This window comes from Cibotium barometz, chromosome 15, assembly GCF_041138505.1.
Source record: "Cibotium barometz isolate CiBa-2024 chromosome 15, ASM4113850v1, whole genome shotgun sequence".
Lineage (NCBI taxonomy): Eukaryota > Viridiplantae > Streptophyta > Polypodiopsida > Cyatheales > Cibotiaceae > Cibotium > Cibotium barometz.
The window spans coordinates 39,497,324-39,514,900 of NC_141060.1; the positions used below are offsets into that span (position 1 = coordinate 39,497,324).

The 17,577-nt window shown below is 46.9% G+C and overlaps 2 protein-coding genes across 5 annotated transcripts in view; one reads left to right on the forward strand and one right to left on the reverse strand.

Moving 5' to 3' along the window:
* Positions 1 to 17,577, forward strand: part of LOC147631285 (ARM repeat superfamily protein) — a 202,063-nt gene that overhangs the window by 136,038 nt on the left and 48,448 nt on the right. The window lies entirely within an intron of this gene.
* On the reverse strand, positions 9,861 to 10,752 carry LOC147631290 (uncharacterized). The gene has a single exon (XM_086809657.1). The coding sequence runs from the start codon at positions 10,543 to 10,545 to the stop codon at positions 9,982 to 9,984; it is 564 nt and encodes a 187-aa protein (XP_086665783.1). The 5' UTR covers positions 10,546 to 10,752; the 3' UTR covers positions 9,861 to 9,981.

Below are 17,577 nucleotides of genomic sequence, written 5' to 3' on the forward strand. Positions count from 1 at the left end.
TTCTATTAAGTATGCAAATTTTTTACAAAATGGAGATTTCACACCAAGCAAGGTGGAGATCTTAACCAATCAAGAGCCCTGTGCTGCCAATAGGGTCCCGAATGAGAGGATGTGAAAATGATACCAATGTCCCACTCTCTCATAAACTGGCCGTGTTTCCTCTCCACAGCCCTCGAAGATCCCTGGATTCTGGCCCAGGTAGCCATAATGGCGTGAATAATATCACTCCAAATCCTGCAAAGACACTGAGAAACAAGAACGGGAGTACCCTCAATGGCCTCAGTGCATCTAGCCTTCCAGATATTCCAGGCTGAGATGCTAGCAATAATCTCCCAAGAGCTGTCTAACCTCTTTGCCGAAGGAACAAAGTGTGAAAGTGGCAAATCCTGAAGACAACACTGTCGAGCAACTCCTTGCCTAACGCTAATGGCCAAGCTCATGTCAGTCCCCTCGAATCTCAGCTGAGGCCCAGACTGTGTCAACCAAATGATAGAGCCAAAAGAAATGATAGCATCCCTCTTAATCCTACCAAAGAAGTATGCAATCGCAGACCAAACCCTCTGTGCTTCCCTGCATTGCCATAAACAATGGTAAACTGACTCCGAAACTCCTGCACATCTAGGGCATGCTGGGCAAGCACTAGTAACAGACCTCCACTGATTGGTGGCCAGACCACCATGAAGAGAAACCGAGATAAAGGAGGAAATCTGTGGCTTCCTATAAGAATGCCACAATCTCCGCCAAAATACCCTCTGAATGTTAGTCGATTAACAGATGCTGCCACTGAAATGCAAACACCCCCTCTAGTCCCAACTGCCGAGGACCAGAAAGCATCTTACCAGTTTTGCCACACTGAGATCTATCCAATTTGTGTTCCTGCAATAAAAGTACATCCGTAGACCCTCCTGTAACAGCACGGTGAAGCTGGTCATTCAGAATGCGCTTCCTACCACGGGTGGGAAGTCCTCCAAGGCCCAAAACATTCCATGAGATGATTCTCATTGAAGAGAAGAGGGTTTGACCCCCGATCTAAGAAGACGATTGGCAGCCTGAGGACGCCTCTCACAATGCTGGAGGACGGGATAATCCACGGGGCAAAGTCCACTGACATGCCCTTGATCGAGGCCCTGCACAGTTCCTGCATATGTATACGAGAAACCTATTCGCCCTGCGGGGCATCGAGGGCAATGGCATCATGCTGAAAATCCTGCAATACATGATCCCCACTGCGCTGAACATCCTGCATATCGTCCCCTCCAAGTAGAGAGGACTCAACAAAACCATCCTGAGATGAGATATCATCTCTGTGCAAAGATGCATCAGCTGACACATCCCTCTAATCAGAAACATCATCTATCTGTACATGATCTGAGGAAGCCTTCCCATTATTCGCACGCCCGGGGGGGGGGGGGGGGGGTGTGCGGGCATGAGAGACAACTCACCACACCTGGCGGATTGAAGGACAGGAAGGAACCAAGGGAGGTGGCGCTTGAGAAGCACGCTTGCGAGGCCTCCTGCGACCCCAAGCCTGAGGGCAATCTCGAGCAAAGTGACCCTGTTGGTGACAAACTTGACATTGATCGGGTTTACAAGCAATCTCCATACGTTGCTTCAAAGGGCCACAAGGGCCTGGAAGCAAAACATAGTTCTCAAAGAGCTCAATGTCACGGGTAAGAACCATGACCATGGGGACAGCATCCGCTAAGGCAGTGACCACCAAGGCAGAAGATGTCGGCAAGGCGTGAAGGGGGGCATTTGAAGAACCAGCCGAAAGGCGGACCCGATGGCCTCTAACATAGGCCAATATGCACGAGGAAGACCTGGGAATCTGAGAGTAATCGGGAAACGGTTCCGGTCTTCCTCAACAGGGTCAAAATAGCTGGAGTAGGGAAGAAAGAATATCTTCCTCGGGCCCAATGGCGAAGGGCTGCCCTTCAAAACCTCTGAGGCTGCGTCCTCAGAATCAAATTCCGCTTGGAAGAAACCTCTTCCAAGCAACCCGACATCTCGAAAGTGTGAGGCGAGGTCGGAGGGCAGAGCCGCCAGGACCCAATCCCGAGCCTGGAGACGGGAAGGGTGAGATCCTGAGATTCTGGCAATGAGGGTCGTTTTGGAGCCTTGCTCGATTTCGGCGTAGAGGACCGCGAGCTCGGCTTTGGAGAAAACAATGGTTCGCCCGGCCAAGGGAGATTGATTAGCCATGATGCTAATCGAAGAAAAAGGCTGACTTGAACCCGGATGAGGAGCAATCCGAACCAAGGGGAAGGGGCAGGCAAGGAGGCGGAGGAAAGGAAGGGAGGGTGGAAAAGGGGCAAAAATGGAGGGAAGCAAGGGGAAGGGAAGAGGGCTGGACACACAGGTGAAGAAGGGTGGAAAAGGGGCAAAAATGGAGGGAAGCAAGGGGAAGGGAAGAGGGCTGGACACACAGGTGAAGAAGGGCGGGGGAAGGGCAGCGAAGCAAAGGCTGCACAGAATGGAGGAGGCGGAGGAAGGAGGGGAGGCGGAGAGAGGAAGGAAGGGAGGCGAACAAGGGGAGCAGGAGGGGAAGGGGCGCAGACTGGAGACAACAGTGGGAGGAAGAGGGGCGGGCAGAAGCAGGGGCGAACAGCGGGGGAGGAAGGAGGGGGGGCGGAGAAAGATAGGGGGGCGACAGAGTCGACAGAGGCGGGGGTTCGGGGAGCTCGTAGGTCCGTGTGGCTATCAATGGATTATATCTTTGTACATTAATCTGATCCAACCCATGCTTGAGTTTCAAGGGAATAGACAAGCATCACAGTGAGCCCTGCAAGCTCAAAATAATTCTATCTTAATGCCTAGCATGTCACATTCATCATCCCCAAACAAGGATCCATGTAGTATAGACAGAAGAGTGTAGTTGCTTGACTGCAATTGTGCTACATATGGTTCCCAAGAGGTCACTGGGGGTGCATGTACTCGGCCAAGTATGGCCTCATAAAGTGCCATTACACCCTAGATCATCCCTCCTACCCAACATTGGTATCAGAGCCTGGTTAGGGTTAGGGTTTGCTCGCTGCTGCCCTTCAGTCCTTGAGCTTCAACCTATTGGCATTAGGGTTTTGTTGCATTAGGGTTTCGCTGTTTAGGGTTAGGGTTTTGCCCTCAGCCGCCCTACCGCCGCCGCTGCCCTCAGCTGCCTCTACAGGTTGCCGCCCTCAGCCGCCCGCCGCCGCCGCTTTCAGATCCGCTACCGCCCCTGTGCACCGCCAGATCTGCCTTCGCCGCCGAGGGATCTGCCTTCGCCGCCTCCAGATCTGGATCAGTCGCCTGTCAGACCTGTGTGCCGCCGCCTTAGCCGTCCCCCTCACGGGCAGCCACCGCCTGTGCCGTCTTTGCCAAGGCTTGCCCTGTACCTGCGTCGCCGTATAACTGTACAACAGCTGCCTCATATCAATTAGATTTGCATGTCCTGCCTCAGATCTGTACACCACCTGCCTATTACTGCTACCCAACTGCAACTCCAAATCCCTTACAGATTTCAAGTTTGTGGGATTTGCAAATTTTGACCTAAAATTACTAAAAATTAGCAAATTAGTTGCATTAATTTTGGGGCTTTTCACCAGTGAGCCTGCAATTGCAACATTGGCACACATTGGCATCGATTTCAGTAGATTTGGTGCATGATTGCACTAGAAATTTGGGAATTTTGCAAAAATTGGCACTATTTTGTAGAAATTGGCACTATTTGCAGGCAATTTTGGGTATTACAAGCACATTTGGTTGGCATTGGGCATTTCCCTTAATTTTTTGGGTATTACAGGCACATTTGGTTGGGGATTGGGGCATTTCCCCCAATTTTTGGACATTCCAGCATTTGGTACAGGTGACAATCGCATTAGCAGATTTACAGGTGCAGATCCGGTTTAGATTTGGTCTAATTGGTTGCCTAAAAATTAGGCTTTTCTACATTGAGCTCATTTTTGGAGCATTCGACCAATTTACCTTTGATTTGCCAGGATTTGACCACTTGCAGCTTTTACAGTTGTCAGCTGATTGTGTTTTTCACGGCACATGTATACATTTGTGGTTTGCTGCAGTATATGTATGCCATTGTGGACACTTTGACAGATTTGCATCATCGTGCGATACACTTACAGATTCGGGACATGCATATGTATTTCTCGTGGTGAAGGAGTTTCCTTTTAGTCCATTGATCATCGTGCTATTTATCTCCCGCACTCTTACGGTTTTGCTGGGCGTTGCCTACTCGTGGTGACTTGTGACAGATTTGTTGTGCTATCATGGCCAACAATAACAATGACCTCTTTGGAATGGTATCTCAAGAGGACAAGTTCAATGGGGATAACTACCCTATGTGGGCTTATATGATGCATCATGTATTGGTTGCCAAGAATGTATGGCTATATGTGGATGGCACTGAGGAGCGTCCTCTTGCACCTGCTTCAGCGGAAGGTGAAGTGATTCCCGCTCATCGTCTTGTAGGTCCACCTCCTCGTCTTCCTCCTACTCAGCAGCAGCGTACTTGGGATGCTAGGGATGCTCAGGCCCATGCATTGATTGCTCTCTCGTGCCGAAGGCATATCCTTCTGGAATCTGCACATTCGTTCGTGCACCACTGCAAAGGGTGCTTGGGATACCTTGGCGGCGTTGTATTCAGGTCGTAAGGCTCGTGTAGCTTACCTTCGCGGCAAGCTTGAGACTAACCGCATGCTTGAAGGTGACTCTATCGATCAGTACCTGACGCATGTGAAAGACCTACGAGAGCAGCTCATTAACATTGATGAGGTCTTGACAGATAGCTATCTTGTTCAGACAGCTTTGCGTAATTTGCCAGACTCTTATGAGACATTTGGCACCACTTTGCGGTTGTTGGCTGGCAATGCACCTAATGCGGTCACTTTTGACAACCTTGTGACTCTCTTTCTCAGTGAAGAGCAATCTCGTTCCAACGAGAACAACATGATGTCTGCTGAGTGAGCAATAGCTGTTCCCTTTCGTGGGAATAGATCTGGGTCTAAACCTAGCCCATCGGATCCTTCCAAGACAGAGGACAAGTTTGAAAAGAAAAAGCGCTGTAACTATTGCAGGAAAATAGGGCACACCATAGAGGAATGCAGACGCGTATTGAGAGTGAAAAAAAGAAGCAGCTAGCATCTTCTTCCACAGTGCATATCAGGCCAATTTGGCTACACATGTGTTAGCCTTGACCCTTACATCTTCATCGCCTGCTGCAGAGATGTCTTCTGATGCCGTTACTTTTGATGACTATGCTCTATAGTCTATACTCCATGGTATGCATTGTCTGGCAGATGCATTTCAGGGGGGGGGGGAGGGGGGGGGGGATTTTACTTACCCACATGCAGTTGGTGATGCCTCATGGTCACTTATGCTTGTTGACCCTTATGCTGTTGGTGATGCCTCATGGTCACTTATGCTTGTTGACCCTTATGTTGGTCTATGCTAGACGCTTTCTCGGATGTGATGTCTATTGGAGATGCCTTTTATGCTGTTTTCCCTTGCAGCAAGATTGTTTCTATAGTGTTGACATTGTCACTTTCTCACATGTGATGTTTACTGGGAGTGCCTTTTACACACTTGGCGTGTGTTGGCTTGCTCTCATGGTTTTGACATGTCACATGTACATTATTCATTGTGGGATCATGCATCTTCACACTTGCCATACATGCCACTGATCATGGCATCGCTGAGAGTTTACCTATCCTCTCATAGCATTGGCTGATGCCCGCCTCTAGCCCCCGCTTTTTCTCCCCATTTTTAGCTTTTCCTGTTGCTGAATTTTTACTTTTATCAGTCCTACCATTGCTGATTTTTTCCTCATCGGATCCTCCATTGATGAGTTTCCCTCTTGCAGCTTACATTGCATGTCTCACAGGCATGACTTCTGGATCCTGTTGCTTTACACATGCATATATTTGCTACCTCTTCTTATGCTTATCACTGGTGTAGTTACAGAGCATTGATGTGGATTACATGCAGTTCAGCTTGGCATTTGGATGCTTGCCTTTAGGGGGTATTATGCGATGCCTCTTGATTTGATGCAGTTGATGTCCACATGATCTTTGCCATGCATTTCTGGTGATGCATTTATGTACTACTGTGCTCTAGCATTAGCACTATGACATTGGGGATTCTCCTTTTCCCTGTCATATAGTGCTTGCTTTTTCCATTGGCACTGCAGTTCACTCTTACTATGGAGCATAGTGCAGGGCAGCATTCACAGCTTTATCACCTTGCTGCTACCCGTTCACACCATTCACTTGAGGGGGGTTTGTTGGTCATGTCCACTCCCGGCTAGTTCAGGTGTGAACCCAGCTTACTCACGGGCACTTTTTCCGTGTGACTGGACACAGGTTTTTTTCTTGTGTGAACACACTTATGTGTGTTGGGCACTTAGCCCTAGGCCTTTTAGTACTCACTTGTACTTTCATTTCATATCATTATTGAGTACATCTTTTCCAGCACTCTCACCTTTCTCTGTGCTTGAGGTTGTGTGTGTGTGTGTGTGAGTGCGTGCAGGCTAGCTTCCCTCCTACCCAGCACAGGAGGGGGGGGGGAAGCCTGCACAAAGTGCTTTGTTAAAAAGATTTTGCAAGAAAGGGAGCCAATACATGGTGCATGTGGGCAAAAAGTGTTTCGTGCGTAGATCCTCAGCTCTCCCATTATGCAGATTTTTAAGAGCCCTAGTGACACGAGAGCATTGAAGAGGTAAGATCACGTAGGCCAAGGGATGTGTGACATTTGTGTTATAAACTGGTCCGGCACATCATACAACTGTCGTGCATAGGCTTCCTGGATGCTAGGGTCTGTGAAAGGTGTAGGGGTTTTTATTTCCTCAAGAATGTGCCAAGCTTTTGAGTTATCCTCGCTCAAAAAGAGTTGGTATAACCCTTGTTCTCCTATGTCGAGAAATGCGCGCTTCTTTTGACAAGTGAGTCCAAGGAAGATGCATTGCATTTCATGTGCTGAAATCAGTTCATGTTCCCTCTTGCGTGTAAGAGGCGAAGCCTAGTGGTTTTGCACACTTCAGCATACAACCTATTTTGGGGTTGGAAGCCCAGCTGCTGAGGAGCATGTGGTAGAGGGGAAGTTGGCATGGGAGGACTCATGGATGATGGAGGAGAGTTAGGATGTGGAGATAGGGAAGGATAAATTGAGGGCTGAAATGTGGTCCTCATAGATGTGTGTTCAAGATCGTGATGGAAATGGATGCGGGTGAAAGTGGTGTCGGTGTGGGGGGTAAGCGGGATATGCGATAGCGAGAAAAAGGTTTGTGTGGTTGGATTTAGTATGGGGAAGGTGGGATGGTGAAGTCTAGGTTCTGTGGTATGACATGAGGAGACACCATGAGAGAGAGAGAGAGAGAGAGGTAGTTATATTAAATGTCTTCAAAAGACCTAGTGGGTCTATGAGACCAAAAGTGATACAATAGTGTCCATGTAATCTCATCATGGTACAAAAGAAAACAAAGACTAGAGCTATGAGTTGGGAATGTCAAATCCGAGCCATATGATACAATGTGGGACCATCATCATTATACAACCTATGGAGCGAACGTCCCGGTAGAGGGAGGGGGCCATCAAGGATATTGAGCATGGGGTTAGCCTATAGAAGGCTCTGTAGATCCGTGGGCGTGGGAAGGTTGCTATGCGCCTCTTCAAGATCTCCTCAAGCTGGGGCTAATGTCTGTGTTGTTGGCGAGGTCCAGGGAGTCTGGGGCGTCGAGCTCGCTGTAGTGCCGTGGTCCGGTCTAGAGTCACACCAGAGTGGGGTCTTGCGGGTGGTCGGACACTCGAGAATGTGTGGCCCGATGAGGTTGTGGGTGTCATCCATGGCTGGTGGGGCGTCCTCTTGTGGTCGAAAGAACTGAGTGGATGTCTCCCATGGGGTCTTGACTCCCTAATCAGTGAGTCTATGTGGCAATGAAGCTCTAGTAGGAAGAGGCCTAGGCACGGCTGATCTGGGTAATCCATCATCCGGGATAAGGGTCCAAACACAATTGAACCCCCCTCGAATCTCATAATTTATGGTGCACCTACATATGAAGTGCTCTTCTGACTTGACCTCTTGCTGGCACAAAGTGCATATCCTCTCCTCATGAGGTATCTGCATGGCTCTCCCTGTCTCTATCCTCGGCGGTGCGATGACACTCGCAACTGGCCCACTGCGATCTGTATGGCATGTGACATGTATATGTCAAGATATCTGGCCCTTAGTATGAAACCATCTGAAACCGGCCTGTACTACTACTGGGCGGTAGATCTTCTTCAATACACACGGCTTTCACCAGTTTATGTCGTCACTTAATACCTTAGCTTAAACACAGAGCAAAAACAACAAAATCCTGTGAACTAGAATGTCCCCAGGAGCTGACACCGACACCAGATAGGCCCCAAAGCTTGGCGCCCCTTTCGGTATTTATTTATTCTTTAGAAAAAGAGATTTTTTACAAGGTATTGAGTTTGCTGAATTTTCTGCACATTCCTGAAAATTTCGCCAGCATAACTGTCCCAAAACTGACCCAAAATATGTCAGAATCATTCCAAACCACTTCTGACCTCTTCAGTACGTCGAAACCCTCTCAACAGAGCATAAAAACCAGTAATTCAGCTTGCTGTAATTTCTGCACAGCACTGAAATTTACTCTGTTTTGCACACATATGGCCCTCTGTTCACTCTGGAATCCATCTGGCTTGACCTTATTGCAATTCGGTACCTTCTCGGGCTCCGAAACAGCCCAAAAACAGTCATAAACAGCAACAATAAATTGCTGAATTTGACACCTGCTTTGTGGGGTTATGACCCCCACAGGTACCTGCTATGGTACGGTGGTTAACCGCGCCTGTTCCTATCAAAGGAGGCTCTTGCCTCAGCCAGGAAGCATGAATTCCTCACAGCTGTACATACACATAAGAAAGCCTCTTGCAGGCATAATCATTCTGAGAGAGTAGAGGAGTGGTTTACAGCCACGTATGGCTCACTGCATCAAGGCAAAGGGAGTAGGCAGCTCTCAATAGCCCTTAACCTGCTTCAATCCACCTGCAAACTCACCAAATGAGCTCCCACAGAGAGAAAACGAGTGCTCAGCCTCCCACGAGTGGAAAGTTTTTGTAAAATGTGACAAATGGCACATTAATAAGCAATTTCCTGCTTTGGATTTCCAGCCTAAAAATATCCTGGCCAGCTCATCAGCTCACTGCAGGTCTTTGGGGACTATTGTTCCCCATTTAATTGCCCTCCTTTTGACGCGAACACATTTCAATTCCGACATAGGCCAAAAATAGCAGGTTCCCCTAAAATTTAGGAGATGTCAGAATCGCGTCCCTCTGATCTTCTGGATGCTCTTCTATCTCTAGAGCACTGACAAATTCCAAGTGCACTGCCCTCTTAGCAGAGATATTTATCTGTCTTCTTCTTCTTTCGACCCACCCTTCTCTTAGCCTTAATCTAATGTCAATATTCAGTGCCTGTAAACCTTAGGCCATCCAAACTTAGACTCTCTCACTGAACTTTAATGCTGTCCACTCCGACTGAGCAATGCAGACATTTTGGATTCCAAAAGGGGTTTCTAAACAGGAAACCAATCCGATAAAGAAAGCAAAAACAAAGTTAGTCATTGCCACAGGCTCGTGACATACCCCCCTCTTGAAATTGCAAATGTCCTCATTTGCATGCGTCGTATACATGTTTCCAGTTAACGAGATGAACCAACATCAAGTTAAGACATGTATACTACAAGCATGGTCATTGCTCTGTCGATGAACCCAACACTAACAGTGACATTCAGTCACACTGCAATATAGTTCACGTAGAGTCTAAATTCAGAAATACATGTTGACAAAACCAAAACCATAGTACTGAAACATATGCCAAAATTGGTGACTACATGTATCTATTAACTGAATAATCCACAAGACAAAAGATAGACTAGCTGTACATGATCGATGGAGCAATTGTATTATAACAATCTATACAGCTCCTCAATCAATGGGTCAAGGTAGGCTGCAGACTAAATGCCTCAAGGTAAAGTCCCAATACATTAGGTGACTCAGCGAGTTCACCCTCTTCCATCCACTTAGCATCCAAAGGTGGATAGTTTCTGAACTTCACCAAATAGCGTCTAGCAGCCTTGCCTTTTACTTTCCGTTCCTTATGTGCCAAGATCTGTTCTGGAACAAGAATTTCATCAAGTTCTTCAACTTCAGGTTGATCTTGAGGTGGCATATCCACTGGCACATCACCCACAAAGGGTCTAAGAAGACTCACATGGAACGCATTGTGAATCTTCCACTGCTCAGGCAATTTCAGCCGATAGCATACATCGCTGATCTTCTCTGTTACTTGAAAAGGCCCATAATACCGCATACTCAGCTTAGTAAACAGGCTTTCCTTGCCCTTACGTTTCTTAAGCCGTGCCTTTTCAAAGCGTAACAAGACCCAATCATGCTCTTTAAACATGAGCTCTCGGCGATGCATATCTGCTGCTCTTTTCTGCTTAGCCTGAGTCTTCTCAAGGGCATGCTTAATCTTCTTGTATGTCTCATCCATATTCTGCACAAACTGATCTGCCTCAAAAATTTTATCTTTTGTATGCAAAATGGGGGGCACTTTCTTGCCACCTTCTACAATCTCAAAAGGTGCTTTGCCAGTTGAAGAGTGCACTGTATTATTATATGCATACTCAACCAATGGCAAATACTGCTCCCACTTTGCTTTCTGCTCTGATACATAACACTTTAGCAGATCAAGGACAGTAGAATTTGCCTCTTCAGACTGCCCATCAGTTTGTGGATGAAACGAAGAAGAAAACTTCAACGTGCTGCCCATGTTCTCAAATATGCCTCTCCAGAAAAGACTAGTCATTCGTGGATCACGGTCACTAATCACAGACTGTGGCATCCCATGGTACTTGAAAATGTTGCACATAAACAATCGTGCCATCTGCTCTGGCTTAATCTTCTTTCGAACAGGAATGAAATGAGCCTGCTTATTGAACCTACATATAATGGTCCATATTCCATCATTCCCTGTCTGTGTCCTAGGAAGATCAAACACAAAGTCCATTGCTATGCTTTCCCATGGCTTCTCTGGAATAGGCAATGGCTGTAACAGCCCTGGTGCTTTTTGCCTGTCAAACTTGACCTTCTGGCAAATCACACACTGCCGTACATAATCTTCAACATCTCTTCTCAAAGTAGGCCAGTAAAAGAAAGTCTCAACCGCCTTAACTGTAGCATCTATACCACGATGTCCAGCATACGGAGGAGAATGACTCTCTGTCATCACTTTCACTCTCAGTGGCCTAGTGACACACAGTCTCCCATGCATCAACATATAACCCTCTTTGAGAAGATAGTGGTCATGAGGTTGTCCATTCACAATGTGATCATAGACTCGGGCAAAATCCTCATCAACAGCATACTGCTCCTTCATGTCATCTAACTCATGATGATAAGGAATAGACACTGCTGAAATTTGTGGCTTCCTTGATAAAGCATCTGCCACAACATTCTTCTTGCCTTCCACATGCACAATCTGAAAGTGGAACATAGACAAAAAGTTTGCCCATCTCATATGCTTCTCCGACAATTTTGTCTGAGTCAGAAAATAGCGTAAAGTCTGATGATCTGTCTGAACAACAAAATCAGCACCTAAAAGGTAGTGTTTCCAACTTTCTAGAGCATGAACTACAGCCAGCAGTTCTTTCTCATAGACCTGCATAGTCTTCTCTGGCCCTTGTAATATTCTGCTTTCATATGCCACTACCCTTCCTTCTTGCATTAAGACAGCACCAACACTGCTGCCACATGCATCACACTGGACAACAAATGACTTCCTGAGGTCTGGCAATATAATCATTGGACTAGAAGTCATCTTTTCTTTCAGTAGCTCAAAAGCTGAAATCTCTTTCTGTGTCCATCTGAAAGAGACGTCTTTCTTTTGCAGAGCATGCAACGGTGAAGCAATCTCAGCAAAATTTCTGATAAATCTCCTGTAGTAAGAGCATAAACCAAGAAAACTTCTGACATCATGCACAGTCTTCAAGGCTGGCCATGTCTTGATTGCCTCAACCTTAGCAGGATCCATTCTGACCCCATCCTTAGACACAATGTGCCCCAAGAACTGAATCTGTTCCAAGAAGAACTTACTCTTCTTGCCATTCACAAGCAGTCTATGACTACGTAATTCATTGAACACCTCTGACAAGTGGTCTCTATGCTCCTCTTCCGACTTTGAAAAGACAATCATGTCATCAAAGAAGGTGCCAACAAACTGTCTAAACGGTCGGAATATCCGATCCATCATCCGATTAAATGTGGCAGGAGCATTCGTCAGACCAAATGGCATCACAAGGAATTCATACAGGCCAAAGGTCGTCCTGAACGCAGTTTTATGCACATCTTCAGTTCTAATCCTGATCTGATGGTAGCCACTTTTCAGATCTATCCTGCTAAACATAGACGCGCCTTCCAAGCGGTCTAAGATGTCATCAATCCTTGGAATAGGGAACCTGTTCTTTATGGTGGCCTTATTCAAAGCGCGGTAATCTATACACATGCGCCATGAGCCATCCTTCTTCTGCACTAAGAGCACAGGAGAGCAAAAGGGAGATGAACTTGGCTGTATCAACCCTTTTTCCAGCAGCTCATTCACCTGGCTCATAATCTCTTTCTGCTGCGCTGCACTAACCCTGTACGGAGGTCGATTCGGTGGACTACTGCCTGGAATCAGATCTATACCATGATCCTCTGACCTCTCTGGTGGTAACTCAGACGGTAATGAGTCAGAAAAGACATCACTAAATTGTGACAAAAATTCAGATCTGTCTTTCTCAAGTACTGACAAATTTGACTCACTTACTTCATTCAAATCACGTGCAAATATCAAATACGCAGAAAGATGATTCTTTATTACCGAGGTAATAGCAGAAGCTGAAATTATAGGTACAGACTCTCCTTTGAGCTTAACATCTAGCACATGAGTCTTCCCTCTACTTTCCAAGGTCACAGTCTTCTTGAAGGAATCCAAGATGCCATGCACTCTGTACAACCACGGCATACCAAGCAATACATCGCATCCCTCAAGCGGCATGATATAAAAGTCTTCTGCATCCACATAGGACTGTATATGCAGACGTAACTTTCCAAGGATGGGTGTCACAGACTCTGAATGGCCAGGACATGCCAAACCTGCCTCAGCTGTGTATCCCATCTCATCAGCTCTGATGCCCAACTGTGCAGCCAACTGTGGGGAAATGAAGTTTGCTTTTGCCCCAGGGTCAAAGAAAATGAGAACATGCTGATCTCTGACCTTTCCCCAGGCTCTACACAACTCACTGGCATCTGTCTGAGGTCTATCCCCTAGCATATCTGGCACTAAACCTGCCGAAGGGGTGACCTTCTTTCCTTTCTTGTCTTCTTTCTCTTCTGAGTCAGCTGGCCTTTTCTTGTCAGGACAAAACCTTGATATGTGACCAGCTTTCTCACAGATAAAGCATTTACCCTCAGTCCTTAAAGCCTGTGTTTCCTCTTCAGTTCTCTGCTTAAACTGAGGCTTGCTGCTCTTCGACTGACGCCAAAAAGCCTTGGCTAATTTCTTCTTTGCTGATCCAGCTTTACCTGTCTTCTGAGGGCCCTGCTCATCAACCTTTTCAACCTGTTTGGCTGCTGAAATTCTGGCTGATTTGCCCTCTTTGCTGCTGCCCCCAAAACCACTAGTCTGACCCAGCAATAGTGCATTCCCTGTGTTTGCATTCTCAATCAGCTGAGTCAATGTGGTAACCTTGGTCTTTGTGCAATAATTGCGCAATTCTTTTGGCAGGCCACAACAGTACTTCTCTATCTGCTCAGTTAACGGCACAATTCTATAAGAAGTGACTGGCAACAAAGCTTTCCAGAACTTCTTATTATAATCCTCGAGATCCTTACACTTTGAGGCATCCAAACTGTGCCAGGCTGACATCACATCAACCTCAAACTCATTGGTTAACCAAGCTGCAGCAAACACTTGCTTAAAGCCAACCCAAGTGGACGGTGCCTGACCTTGCATCAACAAAGTGGTCCACCATTGGCTAGCGTTGCCTTTCAGAAAAGTGGCAGCCTTTCTCACTTTAGAAACTTTTGTGAAGTTCCCTCCAGCAAAGGCAGCATCAAACTGCTGTATGAAGGAAAGTGCTTTAGTCCTGTCTTCAAAGCCTCTAAAAGTGTCAAACTGTACAGCTGCTCCACCTTCTTTGTATGGCTTCGGTTTATCAACAGTAGGTGCTGGCATCATTAGGACACTATCCGATGGCATCATCATCCCTCTGTCACCCACAAACGGGTTTGACTGTACAAGAGGTGGTGGCTGATTCTGAAAAGCAGCCATGCCAAAAGTGCCCTGTGGCATTCCAAAACTGCTCTGAACACCCTGAAAACCTGGCTGCATGCCAATATTGCCATACATGGGGTTTGGCATAAAACTCTGTGAACCCCCAAACACAGTTCTCTGCTGGTAATCCACTGTTCCTGGCGCATAACCAGCCATGCTCTGAAACACAGAACCGCCTCCAAAATAGCCTGGATGCAAGGTAGGTGGTGGAAATACCTGCGGCGGTGCCTGGAACTGACTTCCCTGTCCAAACTGGCCAACTAATGGCTGCTGTAAGGTGGCGGGCTGCTCAACAAAAGCCGGCACAACTGGCGTTTCAGCCACCTGTTCGTGAACAGAAGGAAGTACTGGTGCTCTTTCCACTGACCCCACAAGCTGCCTTGCCCTTTCTCGTGAGTCGGCAGGATGTACACTGAGTGTCTGAACCTCAACAGGTTCTTGCACTAACTCTGTAGCCCCAATGGGCTGAGTAGATTGAGGAGGTTGCAGAAACTCCAAGAAACGTGGATTCTGCATGACCTGGGAAAACATACCCACTGCTGCTAGCAACTGAGCTCTGAAAGCAGCATCCTCATCTGCTCTGGCTCCCTGTGGTATAGGCATGACAGGAGGTGGCACTGCATGAGACGGCCTAGACGGCTCTCCAGCCTCTGAAACCACTAGAACCTCTCTTCTTTCCTGGGAGGAAGAGAACTCCTCTCTAGCTTCTTCACGTCGGTCAGCCATCAGTGCTCTGTGCTTCTACCCAGCAGGCCCAGGCTCACTTCAATAAAACAAAGTGATGTTTATCCCGGCAATGGAACCATGAAACCGGCCTGTACTACTACTGGGCGGTAGATCTTCTTCAATACACACGGCTTTCACCAGTTTATGTCGTCACTTAATACCTTAGCTTAAACACAGAGCAAAAACAACAAAATCCTGTGAACTAGAATGTCCCCAGGAGCTGACACCGACACCAGATAGGCCCCAAAGCTTGGCGCCCCTTTCGGTATTTATTTATTCTTTAGAAAAAGAGATTTTTTACAAGGTATTGAGTTTGCTGAATTTTCTACACATTCCTGAAAATTTCGCCAGCATAACTGTCCCAAAACTGACCCAAAATATGTCAGAATCATTCCAAACCACTTCTGACCTCTTCAGTACGTCGAAACCCTCTCAACAGAGCATAAAAACCAGTAATTCAGCTTGCTGTAATTTCTGCACAGCACTGAAATTTACTCTGTTTTGCACACATATGGCCCTCTGTTCACTCTGGAATCCATCTGGCTTGACCTTATTGCAATTCGGTACCTTCTCGGGCTCCGAAACAGCCCAAAAACAGTCATAAACAGCAACAATAAATTGCTGAATTTGACACCTGCTTTGTGGGGTTATGACCCCCACAGGTACCTGCTATGGTACGGTGGTTAACCGCGCCTGTTCCTATCAAAGGAGGCTCTTGCCTCAGCCAGGAAGCATGAATTCCTCACAGCTGTACATACACATAAGAAAGCCTCTTGCAGGCATAATCATTCTGAGAGAGTAGAGGAGTGGTTTACAGCCACGTATGGCTCACTACATCAAGGCAAAGGGAGTAGGCAGCTCTCAATAGCCCTTAACCTGCTTCAATCCACCTGCAAACTCACCAAATGAGCTCCCACAGAGAGAAAACGAGTGCTCAGCCTCCCACGAGTGGAAAGTTTTTGTAAAATGTGACAAATGGCACATTAATAAGCAATTTCCTGCTTTGGATTTCCAGCCTAAAAATATCCTGGCCAGCTCATCAGCTCACTGCAAGTCTTTGGGGACTATTGTTCCCCATTTAATTGCCCTCCTTTTGACGCGAACACATTTCAATTCCGACATAGGCCAAAAATAGCAGGTTCCCCTAAAATTTAGGAGATGTCAGAATCGCGTCCCTCTGATCTTCTGGATGCTCTTCTATCTCTAGAGCACTGACAAATTCCAAGTGCACTGCCCTCTTAGCAGAGATATTTATCTGTCTTCTTCTTCTTTCGACCCACCCTTCTCTTAGCCTTAATCTAATGTCAATATTCAGTGCCTGTAAACCTTAGGCCATCCAAACTTAGACTCTCTCACTGAACTTTAATGCTGTCCACTCCGACTGAGCAATGCAGACATTTTGGATTCCAAAAGGGGTTTCTAAACAGGAAACCAATCCGATAAAGAAAGCAAAAACAAAGTTAGTCATTGCCACAGGCTCGTGACACCATCCTCTGTAAGCCTCATGAAAGTACAGTGGCTCATGTGTTGTGATCTTGGTATCCCGTATGTAGAGTCCCAATAAATCATATCTGATCACTTGGTTCCTATCATCCTTAGAGAGCCTGATGAATGGGGAGTCCGGGTCATACTGGAGTGGGGGTAGGCGATCCATCCTGAGTCCCTGCCTTGTGAACCAGGTGGATACTTGGCTATACCGTGACTTGTGCCCATGTGCTGCTAGTGTCTGGGATGACAGTAGGGCAAGCCTCGGAAGTCTCCAAGAGGCCATGGCACTGATCCTGTGAATGTATCTGACAGAGTTTTGAAGAGTGCCTCTACTACCATGGGTGCTGCAGGAAGGATGATATCATGTGGAACAGATGGTTTGTTGCATATCATACGGGAGAGAATCATGACGTGAGGCCTCTCTATCCTCGGCCATTTAGCCACTGTAAGATCAAGAGCCCAAAAGGGTGCTCCATGCATCAATGTCGGAGTGACCAAGGCCTCAAATAGCCACATCTTGGTCCTCAGCTCTTCGAAGTGGGCCTAGAAGCACTGTCTCTCCGTGAGAGAAAGGGAAGCATACCCTCGCATACGTCTAGCCTCTGCAGCATGGCTCATCGAGAAGATTGGTCCTGTGAAAGTGACTCCCAAGTACACATATGAGTGTGCAATGTCCACTGGCCTGTCCATGCAGGTGAAACTAAGTCGAGATCTGAAAAGAGGGGATGTGTTGAAGACCATAACCTTGGTTTTCCCAAGGTTTACTGTGAGATCCCGTTGTGCATAGAAGGCCTGTAAAGTGTCAAGATGCCTCTGGAGAATCTGCAATAAGCACAATGTCATCAGCTTAAAGTAGTATGGAAACAAGGATGCCTGCTAGTGATACACCTCCTCCCCCTCCTCTATCAATGAAGGTCGAAATCTCGTCGATGTAGAGGCCAAAGAGAGTGGGAGACAATGAGCATCCTCGCTTCACTCCAATGGTACTGGAGATCT